A 17,644-nucleotide genomic window follows, 5' to 3' on the forward strand; every position below is an offset into this window, starting at 1 on the left:
TAACTCTGTCAAGGCAGGATAAGGCTTTCTAGCAGCTCCTGCCCAGATGCGGCAACAGTACTTCATCCTTGGATGTACCTAGCTCTATATAGGTAGAGAATTGTATCAGCAGTGAGATATCTACTGGATCGATAGAAGGATGCCACTATTTTTCCAGCGGCATTGGCAACAGATTTGATGTATGTGTTCCATTTCAAATCAATTTTTTTTTTTTTTTTTTTACTCATTGGTTGTCATTTTTTTTTTTAATTACTATTTTTTCGTAACAACTTTCACGGTTTCCGATACTTTGTGTGATGAGGATAAAAAACATAATATCTCATCAACTGAAATAGCGTGGAGACAGGATGTATGAAAAAAGACAAAGAAGAAACAAATTAAACACAGGAATTAATCATCAAAACTAGAGACTTACCGGTTTCATTTGGATCAACGAACATTTTCATAAAAAGAAGGAAAGTATGTGTTAACTCGAAAGAAACTGGTGAAGCTCTCATTTTTCATGATTTATCCCCATGTTGAGTTTTTCTCCTTTTCTCCTTTTCTTTTATTCAACAGTTTTGTATTTACTCTCCCACCAAAACCAATCGGACAAAAATATGTCGGAGTTTTTTTTTGCTAAAACTTCCCTGGAAGTAATCAAAACGTAATTCTGTAAAGCTTCACGACTGCATACGCTTTATCGTAACGCCCAGGACGGTTGGATCGGTTAGCTCTGGAAGTGGCCCAAACAAATTCCTTTTCCTCTTCTCCGTGCAACACAAACTGGAATTCACTGGAAAACGTCAATAACACAGGTAGGGGTTCCATGAAGATCAGTTTCTAAATCGTCATCGGAGCTAGGACAACAGCATATTCTTTTCATTGTTTTGACTCTCGAGTGTGTATCCATTGATATCTTAAATGCTTTTATGTAGAGTGATGTGGTTCTCGGTTGTTTAACTGTGTCTAATTGTGTCAGATACACACTCGAGAGTCAAAACAATGAAAAGAATATGCTGTTGTCATTCGCCCTAGATATCAGCAAAGAAATTCTCAAGACAACCCTAAGAAAATTGTAAACTGGAGAGCGCCAGGCCATGACGGAATACATGCATACTGGCTCAAAAATTCACACTATTTCAAAACCTATATATACGTTAATATCTTACATTCTTTTATATAGACTGATGTGGTTCTCTGTTGATTAACCGTGTCTATCAAGCTTAGGCCAGCCAATCAGTAATGCAGCAAGTCACAATCCCTCCAATCAAAGAAGAGTGTGCCAATTCAAATCGGAATACTTTGGGAAAAAAAACACATCCAAGTGGTAAAGTAACGGCTACAGTTCCAGGTGATCAGTTTCTGAACATTGAAGGTATGGGGTGCGTTCAATAAGTTTCCAGATTTTTTTCCGTACAGGCATTTAAAATTGTCGTAGACTCTTGAAAATTCAGTATGTTATTTCTACACATCTAATGAGACGACTGACTAATTTTGATGATTTCAGGTTCAAATGAACAGCTTCAACAGGAATTAAAATACACACTACTAAAGCCCGATTGTCACAGCTGGTGAATTTCTAAAATGCAATCTAGACATGAGGACATTTTAGAAGATTGATAAGCAGTTTAAATTCTGTTTTAAACTTGGAAAAAAGATGACACAAATGTATGGAATGCTTTAGACTGCTTTTGGACCATCCTGCATGAACCCAGCATCAGTTCAGAGTGGCATATGAGATTCAAGGAGGGCAGGCAGTCTGTAAGAGGTGTGGGAGGAGTAAGGAAGTCAGAACATCAGAGTTGATTGGCCAAATAAAGAATTTCATGGATAAGAACTGTTGTGTGTCTATAGAGACAATAAATACACAGTTTGATGTCAGTGTGGGAACTGTACATAACTATTCACGAGGAACTGAAGATGCAGGAGATTTGTGCAAAGTTTGTCCTAAGGCTGCTCCATCCTTGGCACAGACTATTTGACTAAGGGAGACATCAAGACAGTTCCTCACCCTCCCTATAGTCCAGACCTTGCTCCCTGTGACTTTTGGTTATTCCCTAAGCTCAAGGAAAACCGCATAGGCTGTCATTATGAAACAATTAAGGAAATAAAAGAGGTTGTGACAAGAGTCAGTGACACCCTCACACAAGAGGATTTCCATGAGACCTGCAAGGAATTGTTGGAACGGTACAAGTGCATTGCAGCCGAAGGAGATTACTTCGAAGGGGACTAGAGTCTAGTGTGTGTATTATCAATAAAAGTGCCCATACGAAAAAAGTATGGAAACTTATTGAAGGCACTTTGTATTTCACACCTGACGAAATCATCTACCCGTATAAGACCCAATTACATCCTAAGATGGAATCCTGTTGCCACATTTGTTTGGTTGGTTGGTTGTTTTTTTTTTACGGCATATCAACCCTTTTCAGGTTATTTAATGCCAAATCCAGTGATTTTGAAGAAAAGTTTTTTAATAGAGTATATTTGCTTTTTTTTTTCAAGTCGGTTTCTATTCAACCCATAGTTGGGACACTAACAGGTACTACCACTCTGGGTCAGAGTGGACCTGGGAGCAATGGCAATTAAGGGGTGGCTCCACACTCCCGAAAGCCTGCAAGCCATTAAATATAGTTTAAGGTCATATCCAGGACCAGCCACATTTGGAGAGGAACTGCTAAAAATACCCTTTTTCTGCATTGACATGCTTCAAAATCTAGTGATCAAAGCCTTCTTGAACCAGATTTTCTTTTTTTTAATTTTTTTTTTTATCATTATTGGTCAGCCAGAAATCATAAATAATATCATTCGATTTGATAGAGAGTAAAAAGGAGTTCTTACCTGTTGGTTGGTAAAAGTTGGAGAATTTCAGTTAACTGAGCTGGAAAAAACAAAAAAAATAAAGTTTTATTTAATATTTTTGGAAAAAAATCAGTTTGGATGCTTTGATTTATGGCATAGCAACCCATTTTGGAGATAATGCCGAATTCAATCAACTTCTATGAAAAGTTTTTAACGGTTTAACATCTTCAAATATTTATAGATCAATTTTTTTGTAGGCATTATCAATTTTTTATAGTTGGAACTAAACAGCATTTAATCTGAAAAATCAACCTTTGATTTTGACTCGCCAATTCTCATTTGTTGAACCAGGTTATTATAATAATAATAATAATAATAATAATAATAAACAAGAGGAATAACTCATTTTAAGTGAAAAATATTTTTTAAAAAAAGAGTTACCTCCCTTAGAATTGATTGAGATTGTCGGACTGACTCCCTCATCTTGGTTGTTATTGTCACAACGTTTCGGCCGTTTTGCCCTCCGGCCTTCGTCAGGTGTTTTGTATCGAACTGGGGAACCGTTTGTTAGGAGTCTCAAACCCAACCCTTTATTATTATTACGGGGGTACCGTGTTCGGACTCCAGCTAGGCTTTGGGACATAGTTGCTGACTCTCTGTTTTGAATGTAACTTTTTCACTGCCTTCGTTCAGGATTGAACTCAGCACCTTTGGGTAACTGTAAACTTTGATACAACATCTAGGACCACTAGGACATATGGCCGAGTACCCCCGTAATAATAATAAAGGGTTGGGTTCGAGACTCCTAACAAACGGTTCCCCAGTTCGATACAAAACACCTGACGAAGTCCGGAGGGCAAAACGGCCGAAACGTTGTGACAATAACAACCAAGATGAGGAAGTCAGTCCGACAATCTCAATCAATGAAAACACCTCATCTCAAAAATACAGACAATTACCTCCCTTAGAAGTAAAATCTTATTTTAAAAGACGTGCAAACGAAAATTAAAAATTAAAATGGCCGCATCAATGTCGAGAAGATAAGCAAGCATTCTCTGTAACCTGATCCAACATGGACTATGGATCTGGGTCAAAATGGAAAACCAAAGACGACGGCAGACTTCCCAAATTGAAGCTGGCATTATGTAGACAGAACAGTGAAGAAACAAAATGGCTGCCAAGTTCTTCTGAATGCGCCCAGCAAGTTTTGCAAATGATGTTTGTGACAATGATTTTATGCAGACTGAAAATATAACAATATTCCTACTTCTTATGAAGTTGTCTGACAATTTGGAAATGATAGACTGCCAATCATTGGTTAATAGTCTATTCTTAGAGGTGTGAAATCTGTAATTTAGCATGGACATTGAATCGTTATTCGCAATCAGTTGATGGTAGGAGGTGAAAGTGTTCAACAGATGGACTTTGTTGTTCAATATGAAAAGACACTTTTTTTGAACAAAGCAAATTTTCCTTACAATTATCTTTATAATTTGTATGCGGAGTAAAAATGACACTCAAGATAAGAACAGTAGTCCGAAGATTTCAAATAATACGAGTCACCTTGAGTTTTTTTTTTCTGAACATACAAGTATTATGGGAGTAAGGGTGGAATTTGCCACAATTTTTTTTTTCGAAAACATTGGTTTTATCAAATGTTTAAATCAGTAATGTGGAGACAAAATGGCCGCCGAGTTTTCAGAATACATCTAACAAGTTTTGTAAATGATGTTTATGACAATGATTTAAGGCGGACTGAAAAAATAACAATACTCTAATTTGTCATGAAGTTGTCTGACAATTTCGAAACGATTCAATGGATTGCCAAGTATCGGTTAATAGCAAATCCTTGGAGGTATGAAATCTGGAATTTACCATGTGCATGGAACCATTATTCGCAGCCAATTGATGGTTGGAGATGAAAATGTTCAAAAGATGAACTTTGTTATTCAATACGAAAATACACTTCTTTTTGAACAAAGCAAATTTTCCAGACAAACAATCAAAATTTATAATTTGTATGCGTAGTAAGAATTCCTTTCATTTTCAGTTTTTATACATATTTATTTATTTTTTTTTTACAAGGGAGTCACCACTTATCAAGACCCAGAGGCCACTCGAGGATAAGGGTTATCATCAGTACAACAGTATAGCAATTGTTAATGGTAGGAATTTGATATAATTAGATTATTTAAGAGGACAGCTCAACAGGAACTTGTTCACATTAAACTTGAAGACGCCCATGTTATAACCAGCTGGAAAAGTAGGCCAGTGGAACAGTGTTCCGCAGGTGGGTAGTTCTAAAAGAGAAACTTTGTTCATTGAATCTGCGTTTGGATTTAGGTACAGGTAGAGAGTGGGGGGGAGCGGGAATTGTTGATAGTGGTTGTAGCTAAATGAGTGTTGTCATTGGAGAGTTCTGTCGGTGCAAGGAAAGTATTCTTTTTAGAGAGAGGGAGAGGAGTGATTTTATTCATGGCAGCCACCACTACTTCTTCCTTGGTATATTGTTGATAGTGGCTGTAAAACTCAAACTTAATGGACATTTTCTTTCTAGCCACCATGTCTACAAGTTATCCTAAAACTTTATTTTTATTTTTTTTATAAGGGAGTTATCACTTATTAAGGCCAGAGGCCATTCGAGGATAAGGGTTAGTGAGTGTACGGTGGTCACTGAGGCAACAGTAGAATAATCGTTAGGGGTGAAAATTGAGAATTTGATTATTTACGGGGACGGCTCAACAGGAACTTGTTCATATTAGTCTTGGAAGACGACCATGTTATGGTCAGCTGGAAAGCAGGCCAGCGAAACAGAGCTCCACAGGTGCGCATTTCTAGGAAAGAAACTTTGTTCATGGAATCTTTGTTTAGATTTAGGCACAGATAAAGAATGGGGAAATTGTTGATAGTGGTTGTAGCTAGACAAGTGTTTTTCTGTGAAAGTTTGGTAGAGGGGGGAGCTCAGATTGAAGCTCAGACGAGCACTTACCATGAAAATAATGATAGAGCAGAAAGAGGCTTGCAACGTCTCTTCTGTGGGAAAGCGGTTGCAGGGAAGAGAAAAAGGCATCCTCTACTAGGTTTCGAAGCCGGTTTTGCACTCGGTCAAGGCAAGATATGTACCTTTGAGCAACTCCTACCCAGATGTGGAAATAGTGCTCCATCCTAGGACATACTTGGCTCTTAGACAGGTGGAGGATTGCAGCAGCAGTGAGACATGGTTTCAAATCATAGACGCTTATGTCCAAGACGCAATATGCCTTGTTCAAAATAAATAAAACTAAAAAATACTGGTAGGATTAATAAAGACAAATCTTGTATCGTTCTCACCACAAAAATCTTATCTCAGCTTCCTCACTAAAAAAGTTCAAACCTCAAAAAAAAATCCTCGTTCTAAGGACAGTTCTTTTTTTTTTTATTACATTTTCACCCCAAACAAGGCAAATTGCCACTTTGGTGTAGGGGGCTACTATCAGGGGCAACAACTACTGGGGTACTATGTAGGGATTTGGGAAGCAAGATGTCGGTTCACATTACACTTGAACTTCTGCACGTCAGTACTGTTGGGGAAGCAGGGACCTGGAATGGAATTCCAGAGTCTAGCGGTTCCCGGGAAGAAACTATTGGAGTAAAAAGATCTTCTACATCTAGGGATCTCTACAGTGTGGGGGTGGGATTTAGCAGCCTGTCGGGTTTGTCGAGGGTGCTCACGTCGTGGGGGCACAAGTGATTGCAGTTCGTCAGAGCATTCAACACTAAAATACTTGTGGAAAAGGCAGAGGGAGGCAACATTTCGTCGATGGGACAGAGGCTGAAGCTTAGATGACAGTTCAGGTTTGCGACTCTCTTTTGAACCTTGTCAAGGAGCGAGAGACTAGTAGCAGATGCACCAGCCCAGATGTGGCAGCAATACTCCATACATGGGCGAATGGTGGCCTTATAGAGGTACAGGATACTTTCGGGTGTTAGTAGTTTTCTAGCACGGTAGAGAGAGCCCACCTTTCTTGCAGCGGCTCTGGCAATGCCTTCAATGTAATTGTTCCAACTCATGTTTCCTGTGAACGTTAGGCCAAGGAGTTTGAAAGATGGACTCTCAGATAAAGAGTCGTTGGCCATTGCTATGGGTGGTAGAGAGGGTTTCTTGTAATTATTGAATGAAACTAGTTTAGTCTTGGCAGCATTGAACGCGACCAACCACTTTTGTCCCCATTCCACTACAGATTGGAGGTCTTCCTCTAGTGTTTCTGCCATTTCTTTAGAAATGTGTTCATTCGTCTTCCTGTCGTGCCTGCCATAGAGTGTGGTGTCATCAGTTCTTTCATAGCCGACATTTATAAAATAATTTTCATGTCCATTGTTTTATAAAGTAACTAGCCTGGGTGCCTGCCGTTGTCCGGGTGTTTGGAGGTGTTAAAAAAAAATAAATAAAAATATTGGTAGTGAGTAGGCAGGCTTGAACCCGTGACGCAAAGGCAGAAAAGAAAGTGAAAGAAAATCTTACCCTTACCACATGTTCAAATTTAACAAAGTCAATCAAAAAGATGATGTGCAAAAATGGCGTTGCTTTTAAACCACCCCAAAAGGTCGTTTTTAATGGGGGGGGGGAGCAGCTCCCCCAAAAAAGGGGGCACTCTGGCTGTATCCAAATAAATAGTAATTGTCTCAGCATGAAGGGTTTCCCCTACATTGACCAAGGACGAATTACAAAAAAGATACTACCTGGTTCGAGGGCCAGGCATTTGCGTTCAGATAGTTTCGCTTTATTTATACGAAAAAGACAAACAAACAGCCGACACGACGATAGAGACAATATCCATTTACGAATCTGAGATATTACGATCTAGGAAGTATAAGAAAACTTCTCCCAGAATCTAACCGACATGAGAACCTTGACGCAAAAAGTACATACGCAAACACGTACACCCATTTGTCCTTTTATATATTAGACTAGCGGGGATGCCTAGCGTTGCCTGGGTGTTTGTCGGTGTGTGTGTAGGAAAAAAAAAAAGTGTTAGTAGGTAGGTAGGCTCAAAGCCGAAGCCTTGAAGCGAAGACAGAAAAGGGGGAAAAAAGTGATACGTTCCCACAACGCTAAGAAGGCAGAGGAAGTGAGAATCGTTGAAATTAAACGATTAAAACGTTAAGTGAGTTGACACAGGTGCGTAAACATCACGCACTTAACTTTGGCTGCAAGCCAGTTAAGCTTGTTCGTTTCCCCAAGACGTTGGGGAAAACCAGCTCCCCATAAAAAATGGGAGTATCCAAATGAATAGCAATTGTCTGATATGAGGGGCTTCCCCCAGATTGATCAAAGCTGATTGTTTAATGGATGTGCCGGCACGAAAGGCCGAAAACCTGACTTCGCTTTCGATTTAGTTTTGCTTTTATACAATAAACACGAACAAACACGCGAGAAGACAGAATAGCGGGAATTTTATAAAATAAAAGTCGCTCAAATAAAAGATAGACACGACGTCCGTTCGCAAATCGTACATATTATGATCTAGGGAGCATATAAAAAGTTCTAAGAAATGGTAACCCCCTCCCCCTCCAAGCGCCCCCTCCCCATCCCCAGAAAAGCCTTTGTCAGACATACCGGACATGCAAAAAATGTGCACACACACAAACACACGGTTTCACTTTTACCTTAGGCATCCTGTATACCTGTATATAGACATGACTAAAACAGTATGGAAAGACTCCAGTGCTCAATAAAAAAAGAAAAAAAAGAAAAAAAAGAAGGAAAAGAAAAAAATCTGAAAAAAAAAGAAAAGAAAAAAAAAAAGGGAAAAAAAATCTGAAAAAAAAAGAAAAGAAAAATCTGGAAAAAAAAAGAAAAGAAAAAAAAGAAAAAAAAGGGAAAAAAAATCTGAAAAAAAAAAAGAAAAGGAAATGAGATATACCTGGTCTTGCGCGTAGCGTGGCGCTGGCAAGGGCTACTTGGATGATTTGTCCTAATCTTTCGACAGAACACAGGTAAGTCTCTTCATCCGGAGAAAGGCCAAGCCGCTTGCAAATGTCCATCAATTCCTGTGAGGTTTTTTTTAAATCAGCCGCAGTGAACGGATCGTCTGCAGTGTTTGAAACGTTCGGATTGGACGAACCGGAGCTAGTAGTACTGTTTGCTCCATTGTTGCCAGTGCCGTTACTGTGGATCCCATTTGGAGCATGACTGGCCAAAAGACTTTGCAGGACACCTAGTTGTAACCGAGAAAAAAGTTGCTGGTGGTGGGGTCGGCCAGACTGCTGCCCCGTGCCAGCGGAATCCACCCCCCAACAGTTCTTGTTGTTGTTGTCATTTGCCTTCAGACAAAGCACGGGGGGTCCTTTTACGCACCAGTTAGTCAGGCCGGGAAATGGAGATGAAGCATGGTATGCAAACATGCGATAGTTACCAATGCCAGATGAAGGGTGCATAGACATCGAACACAAGTTGCTATCCGAGGATATCCAGTTAGTGACGTGTTCGACTAATGTTTCGGGAGGTATATCATCAAGGGCTAGTCGAAGGTAAAAATGAAAAAGAAAAGAAAAAAAATCATTAAATGGATGTTTGCTAATAAACATACATCTATCTTTCAGTATCCAAAACAAAAAATTGACATCTCCAGAATTTCCTCGACATTTAAAAAAAACAAAAAAAAAAACAGACAAAGTATGGAATGAGGACAGATTTTGGTTGACACTGGTTTAACTTTCACCTTGGCATGTGGAAACTGTCAAAACAATCACTGATTACCTCCCCTTATTATGTTATCTTGTAAAACATGACCTCGTCTGTCACATATTAGTAAAACGTTCAAAGATTCTGCACAAGATAAAGTGTTCGGGTTTTTTTTGGGGGGGGGGGGTTAAATAAGGGAAGCATTTTTCTTTGGCTAATTGGACAACAACTTCTTGATTAATTAACAAGTTTATTTGATTTTGTTGAGTAATTAACAAGTTTATTTAATTTTTGTTGATTAATTAACAAGTTTATTTAATTTTTGTTGATTAATTAACAAGTTTATTTAATTTTTGTTGTGGATTAATCAACATAGTTTCATTGGAATAGGTTGTTTACATTTGTTTTGTGTACGTTAATAATAAGTTTATTTTGTTACTTAACATTTTTTTTAATTTTTAAGTTTGTTGATTAACTTCGCTAACTTGTTTCCTTTTCGTAAACTGCTTCAGCAATTTCCGGAACTCGGCTACAGTAATCGCGTAATCTTTTTTTTTTTTTTTTAATTTTAACATTCTTTCATGGCTCTACTGATTATTTCAGCGTCCCAAATTATATCTTGCAAAATATGCTTATTTTTGCTATGTTTATGCTGGTTATCTCCCTTAGATTTGATGATCCGTTGGCATAAGCGCCAGATATTCTACATACTATTATACTTGCGTGGTATTTACGGGAATTCTTAGACATTACGACATAAACAATAATCTATAATGAAACGGAAAATACTCACAATTACACGGGTATAGTGACGTGACAGCAGCAATAAAATTGCAGGCAAACAACGGCGAAATGTTCGGCAAGGCGTGAAACGTTGGGATGACCCCAGGAAATAATTGGCAGTAATCATTCACCATGGACCTTGCCATACAGCGGACAGGTTCACTGTCACAGCCCTGTTCCTGGAGAACGAGAAAAGAATTCAAATTAAAAAGAACAGAAAAATTAAAATGGATAACATGATCAAAGGGAAATAACACACCCGTAAAGGCAAAGTTACCTCCCCTGCTTAACTCTGAGATAACACGTCTTCAGAGGAGACCACATGCCAGCAGCCATCTTGGGAGAGCGGGACACGGCATGCCACATGTAGACAATCAGACTAACTAAATTATATGAACAGACCTAAGAACCTTTTCCACCTTCCAAATAAAAGACTTAATTCATATAGTAAGCCATAACAATTGGCGGCAACTAGTTTCAAACATGTTAACTAAAAAAATGAAATAAAAAAAAAATGTCTGCAGATGTTCTCAAAGAAATCCACACAAACAGCAAGAACAATAAAAAAAAACAACCAACTTTAATAAAACAAGCAACTTAATTTAATAATAAAACAACTTAATTTAATAAAACAAAAAACAACTAAATTTAATCAAAACAAAAAAAAATAAATTGATTCCAAAAAAATAACTAAATTTAATAAAAAAAAATAAAAAAAAAACTAAATTTGATCCAAACAACTAATTTTAATAAAAAAAAAAAAAATAAAAACTAAATTTGATCCAAACAACTAATTTTAATAAAAAAAAAAAAATAAATTCAATCAAAACAAAACACAACTAAATTTAATAGAAATAAAAAAACTAAATTTAATAATAAAAAATAAATTTAATAAAAATAAAAAACAACTAAATTTAATCAAACAAAAAACCTAAAAAAAAAGAAAACTAAATTTAATCAAACAAAAACTCTAAATGTAATCGAAACAAAAGAAAACAACTAAATTTGATTAAAACAAAAAGACAACAAAATTTAATCAAAACAAAAAAGAACTAAATTTCATCAAAACGAAAGAAAATAACTAAAATTTATTCAAAACAAAAACTAAATTTAATCGAAACAAAAACCTAAATTTAATCAAAAAAAAACAACTAAATTTAAACAAAACAAAAGAAAACAACAAAACAAAACAAAAAAGAACTAAATTTCATCAAAACGAAAGAAAATAACTAAAATTTAATCGAAACAAAAACCTAAATTTAATAAAAAAAAAACAACTAAATTTAATGAAAAAAAACTAAAATTAATCAAAACAAAAAACAACTAACTTTAATAAAAAAAAACTAAATTTAATCAAAACAAAAAAACAACTAACTTTAATAAAAAAATAATTAAATTGCAGTTCGTCATTTCACTTATTAACCGACTATTTAAAATAAATTCTTTGCCAAATGACTTTTGTTGACAAATCAAGTTTTGGTTGTCTGTAGCACATATGAGCCAATGTCATCATAATCACCACGCAGTCCTCCATAGCTGACGATGACTAGTCAGGGTCTCTTGGTGCTTTGTCATACACTGTTGTAGCATTCCACGCTCAGTGTGGAAAGTTTCCGCACAAGAAGTGCATAGGTTGTTACCAGGGTTGGCCCTTTCGGGTTAGGTTTCTGTTCAGACCTCGTCTTTATTTCTGCCTTTCCTTTGTGTTAAGTCTACTGCATCAGCAACTTTAGTCTGCTGTTAGCTCTTCCCAATTTTTTATGTTCATATTCATTGCCTTTAGGTGACCTTTTGTCACATCCTTGTTGCGGAGTTTCTGCCCACTAATCTTTCTGTACACATTTTCCAATTCTCTATACAATAGGATTTTTGGAATACGACCGTTTTCCATTCTGGCCACAAGTCTAATTCATCGCAATTCATTTGGAAAACTAGAAAAACGATTACGATCACGGTTTGGCATTAGACTAGAAACAAAATGCAAAGTTTATAAAGCAGTGGTGTCACTTGCTCTACTATAATCATCAGAAACCTACGCGCTATACAGGGATCACATAATGTACTTGTACTTTGTACTTGTACTTGAAACGACATTCACTCTGGAGGAGTTGAGTCGGCTTCATGAAGATGCACATCTCGTACCGCTGCGGCCCAAGCCCGGCGATCGGAGGCAAGATCCCGAGTGAGCAATAGCCAGTCACGTCTCCAACGAGACAGGCCATAGATGAGCGGGCCCGAAATAAGCTCAGCGTCGGCATTGATAGTCCCGAGCCACGTTCTTAGCTGGCCACCGACACGTTTTTTCCAGCCGGGTAGAGGACGTGGGGAGATAGCCTCGTGGATAAAGACCCCTGCATCACAGCGAGAGGCATGGCCGAACCATCGAAGGCGTCGGGCCCGCAGTAGGTCAGTAATTGCCTGGAGATTGCAGCGACGCCGGACTTCTTTGTTGGCGACGAAATCCAAGGGACGGACATGGAGAATGCGGCGGAGATTGTAGTGGTCGAAAACTTCTACGCGTCGCAGATCCGCTTTCCGTATGGGCCAGGTCTCACATCCATACAAAAGTATTGAGCGGACGAGGGCCTGGTAGATTCGTATTTTTGTCCTCAGACGTATTTCAGGCCGTGACCATAATCGCCTTTGGAGTCGACAAAAGGCAGCTCGTGCGGCGTTAATGCGTGCTTCAATCTCATTCATGCCTTGAACGGTACCAATGAACGTGCAGCCCAGATATTTGAAGCTATCCATCTCCTCGAGGGTTTCCCCGTTGAGAGTGACGGAGGACCTTTCTGCTTGGAGGATGCCAGCCGATAGAATCTTCGTCTTGCTGGCGTTGATTCTCATGCCAATGGCAGCTGCCTTCTCCTGGATTCGGTTCAGCACCGTCTGTATGTCTCTGTAGTTCTCCCCGAGAACCGCAATATCATCCGCGTAATCCAAATCGGCGAGATGAAAGTTACGCCCCACCACGACGCCAGGATATCCAGGCAGCGCCTGCTCCATGATCCAATCAATAGCGTAATTGAAAAGGGTGGGCGAGAGCGCGCATCCCTGGCGGACACCACTGCTGACGTTGAAGAAAGAGGAGTCCTGGCCATAACAGCGGACACGCGTGCGAGTCCGATGGTAGTAGGCCTTGATCAAGTTGAGTAGCTTCGGGGGGATACCATCTGCTTCCATCACTCTCCACAGGGTACCGCGGTCGACCGAGTCAAAAGCGGCAGCGAAGTCGATAAAGCATACGATTGTACGCTGTTGGTAGCACCAGCGCTGTTCCAAGGCTCGCCTCAGCGTGAATATTTGGTCGACGCATCCGCGGCCAGGTCGGAATCCGCATTGGTTAGGACGAGTCCTTCTGTCCCTTTCGTATTGAAACCGTCTCAGAATGAGGATAGTGAAGACTTTGGCAGCGACATCTATAAGGCTGATGCCTCTGTAGTTACTACATGTCCGTTTGTCACCCTTCTTAAAAAAGGGAAGAAGGATGGCGTCACTCCAATCTTGGGGAATCTCCCCACTATTCCAAATCTCAGAAATGATTATGAGGTTAGGAGCAATACAACAGCGCCACCTAAGAAAAATTATGAAAATTAAATTGAGCGATCTTATACCAAATGTTGAAGTACTCAACAGAGCCAACATGGACAGCATAGAAGCCGCACTCACTGCCACACAAACCATTGTACACCATTCATCGTTGTCGAAAAACTAGATTCTTGATCGTATGTGTATACAATCACTCGGACGCTGATGTTTAATTTTAAGAAAAATTTTTGAACATTGTTTGAACTTTAACAAATGTGGGCTGTCCTTTGAAGAAAGAAACCGAGAAGGATCTAAAGATTTTCTTGTTACATCTAATTACATTTTGCATGAGGCTCTTCTGGGGAGGAAGGTGCATTTTATTTCACTCTCACTGCCAGAACTGTGACATTGTGGGATTAAGAAGTCAACGCCACCCCCCGAGTAGGGGTACTTCGACCTGCAAAAAGTGCCTGGTATGCCAGTCAGCATTCACCCGGGTACATTTTTTTTTTTTTTTTTACATAGTGGTTACGACTTATCAAGGCCCGGAAGCCACTCAGGGATAAGGGCTATTGCGTGTACAGTAATCAATGGGATAATATCGTAGTTATCGTTAGTATTGGAGATTTGATAAAGTGTCTTACTTAAGGGGGCAGTTTATCAGGAATTTGTTTATGTTGGACTTGAAGACATCCAAGTTGTAGTCAGGTGGGAAACAGGCAAACGGAACAGAGTTCCACAGGCATGCACTTCTAAGAAAGAAGCTTTGTTCATGGAATCTACGTTTTGATTTAGGCACAGATAAAGAGTGGGGAAAATTATTGACAGTGGTTTCAGCAAGATGGGTGTTTACCGTGAAAGATTGGTGAGGGGGGACCAGAGATTGGAGTTCAGACGAGCACTTGCCATGGAAATAATGATAAAACAAAGACAGGCTTGCAACGTCTCTTCTGTGGGAGAGAGGTTGCAGGGAAGAGAAAAGGGCACCCCCCACTAAGCCACAAAGTCTATTTTGTACTCTGTCAAGGCAGGGTACTTCAGGCGATTAACAATAAACTAACTTCTCCAAGATGTAATGCAAATCCTGGGAGGGTAGACCTCCTAGAACTGCATAGAACTAGTATGACATTGCAATAAACAGGGATTAGGTCATTACAATAAATGGACGCACAAAAAAAAAAAAAAAAAATGCTGAATGCAAATAAAAAATGAGATTTTCTTTTTACCTGCATCCAACGGGCGGTGCAATCGAGTACAGCTGTGCAACGGATGGACATCGCCATGGAAACAATTTTTGTAAGCAGATTAACTTTGAGCAAGGCTGGTTCACCGTGGAACATGATTCCAAATACAGCGTTTCGGTCACTTTCTCGTTGGTCGGAAATGTACGAACAAAGAATTTCTAAAAGTTGCAATTCCTGGATGGCTGTCAGTCTCTGAAAAAAAAAAAAAAAAAAAATTTTTTTAAATACAAATGACAAAAGAAAAAAAATCAACATGAAAAAATTTCTGCTTTGTAGCAATATTAATGTCCCTCAGAGTTAGCTACTAGAAATTAACGAATCAAATTAATTCCCCTTCCGCTATCAACCAATCAGAAACCAGAATTGCTCCATAAAAATTAAACCTTTTTAGCAACCTTGCACATATTTTTTCGTGTCAACACGAGAAGAATCTTTTGCTTTTTGACTGCAAAATTATAAAGTGCGGAACATGTACAGAACAGCTGTTCGCTGAGAATTCATCATCTCCAGGACTTGTATAGAATAACGACCCATCGAAAACTCTTGTGAAACTAAACATGCCTTACAGCTCAAGATGCTCATAGTCAGCTAACGTACTTCCTAAGTTTCAGCATAGCTCTACCAGACTAGGCAAATCAGTTATTTCGGGGTTTTTTTCTCTCGTGCTTACATCTCCTGTGTGCATGTACTCTTTTTTTTTATTGTGTTTTCCAATCATTCTTTTTTTATTTAAATTGAAAAATTTAAATTGAATTATTGAAAAGATGTTTGGACTTATTTTAATTAAGAATTATTGAAATTATTTTTATATTTTTTAAACAAATATTGAAAACACTTTTTTTTTTTTAAATATTTTAAAACTATTTTGGCAATATTATGTATTGAACATGTCTTTTATGATGTTGGAAATTTGGATTTCAATAATTTCATTTGTTATTTTGATTTCAATAATTTCGTTTCTTATTTCGATTTTAATAAATTTATTTGGTATTTTGATTTCAATAATTTCATTTGTTATTTTGATTTCAATAAATTTTATTTTTATACTTTCATAAACATATATTACATGAATTCAAATACACAAAACTTTTAGTTTTAAAATTAAAAAAAAACAAAACTTACTTTTATAATTTTACTAGCGGGCGGCACCCGGCATTGCCCGGGTGTTTGGAGGTGTGTGTGGTCACCCGCCGGGTGTTTGTGTCAGAGGTTGGGGGGGGGGCAGGGTAAGTATGAAGGATCGAACCTGAACCCTTGAGGCAAAGTTGAAAATTAAAATGTGAAAAAAAATGTACAACGTTAACCACTGGGTCAACACGAAATACTAACGGAAACACGTTTGAATTTATTTAAGTATTTAGAATTGGCAGGTGCCCGTTTTAATGACTTAATGAGGTCAACTTTGACTGCGGGGTAGTATTTTATTTACTGCGGGAAAGCTTTTTTTATTTACTTTTTTTTTTGTTTCCCTAAGATATTATCCTATGCATGTTTATTTACTATTTACGATTTTAGTAGATTAATAATATATTATTGTTATATTGATATATTATTAATAATATATTATTGTTATATTGATATATTATTAATAATATATTATTGTTATATTAATATATTATTAATAATATATTATTGTTATATTAATATATTATTAATAATATATTATTGTTATATTTATATATTATTAATAATATATTATTGTTATATTTATATATTATTAATAATATATTATTGTTATATTAATATATTATTAATAATATATTATTGTTATATTAATATATTATTAATAATATATTATTGTTATATTAATATATTATTAATAATATATTATTGTTATATTAATATATTATTAATAATATATTATTGTTATATTATTGTTATATTAATATAATATTATTAATAATATATTATTGCTATATTAATATAGTTTATTCATATAATATTATTAATATATTATTGTTATATTAATATAGTTTATTCATATAATATTATTATTAATATATTATTGTTATATTAATATAGTTTATTAATATAATATTATTATTAATATATTATTGTTATATTAATATAGTTTATTAATATAATATTATTAATAATATATTATTGTTATATTTATATAGTTTATTAATATAATATTATTATTAATATATTATTGTTATATTTATATAGTTTATTAATATAATATTATTATTAATATATTATTGTTATATTAATATAGTTTATTAATATAATATTATTAATAATATATTATTGTTATATTAATATAGTTTATTATTTAATTTCTACTACCTTGACTCACAAGTCTATTTTCATTATCATATTTATCATTATTTTAAATGTCAACATTATTGATGGTGGTAGAATCAAATTTAATATAACTGCAGAGACATTGCAAAATGTTTTGATCATGGAATCTCTCCTTGATGGGAGATAGTTAAAAAAAAAATTTTAATTGATACAGGAAGTGTTTAAAATAGATGGTAATGAATAATCAATCTACAAATGGTGGAATTCCATTTAGAATTTTAATATATATATATATATATACATATATATATATATATATATATTAATATAACAATAATATATTGTTAATAATATTATATTTATAAACTATATTAATATAGCAATAATATATTACTAA

At 36.4% G+C, this 17,644-nt stretch overlaps 1 protein-coding gene across 1 annotated transcript in view; it reads right to left on the minus strand.

Annotated features, from left to right (window-relative positions):
- LOC145266319 (integrator complex subunit 15-like) overlaps nt 1-17,644 on the minus strand; it is a 39,476-nt gene that overhangs the window by 10,837 nt on the left and 10,995 nt on the right. Inside the window, exons 3-6 of the mRNA XM_080121878.1 lie at nt 14,983-15,192; nt 10,239-10,407; nt 8,685-9,281; nt 2,821-2,860 (exon numbers count right to left, since the gene is read on the minus strand). Coding sequence (XP_079978004.1) covers nt 2,821-2,860; nt 8,685-9,281; nt 10,239-10,407; nt 14,983-15,192 — 1,016 coding nt within the window. The remainder of the gene's footprint in view (nt 1-2,820; nt 2,861-8,684; nt 9,282-10,238; nt 10,408-14,982; nt 15,193-17,644) is intronic.

Source organism: Euprymna scolopes, chromosome 41 (genome assembly GCF_053919585.1).
Source record: "Euprymna scolopes isolate OS-2025 chromosome 41, ASM5391958v1, whole genome shotgun sequence".
NCBI lineage: Eukaryota > Metazoa > Mollusca > Cephalopoda > Sepiida > Sepiolidae > Euprymna > Euprymna scolopes.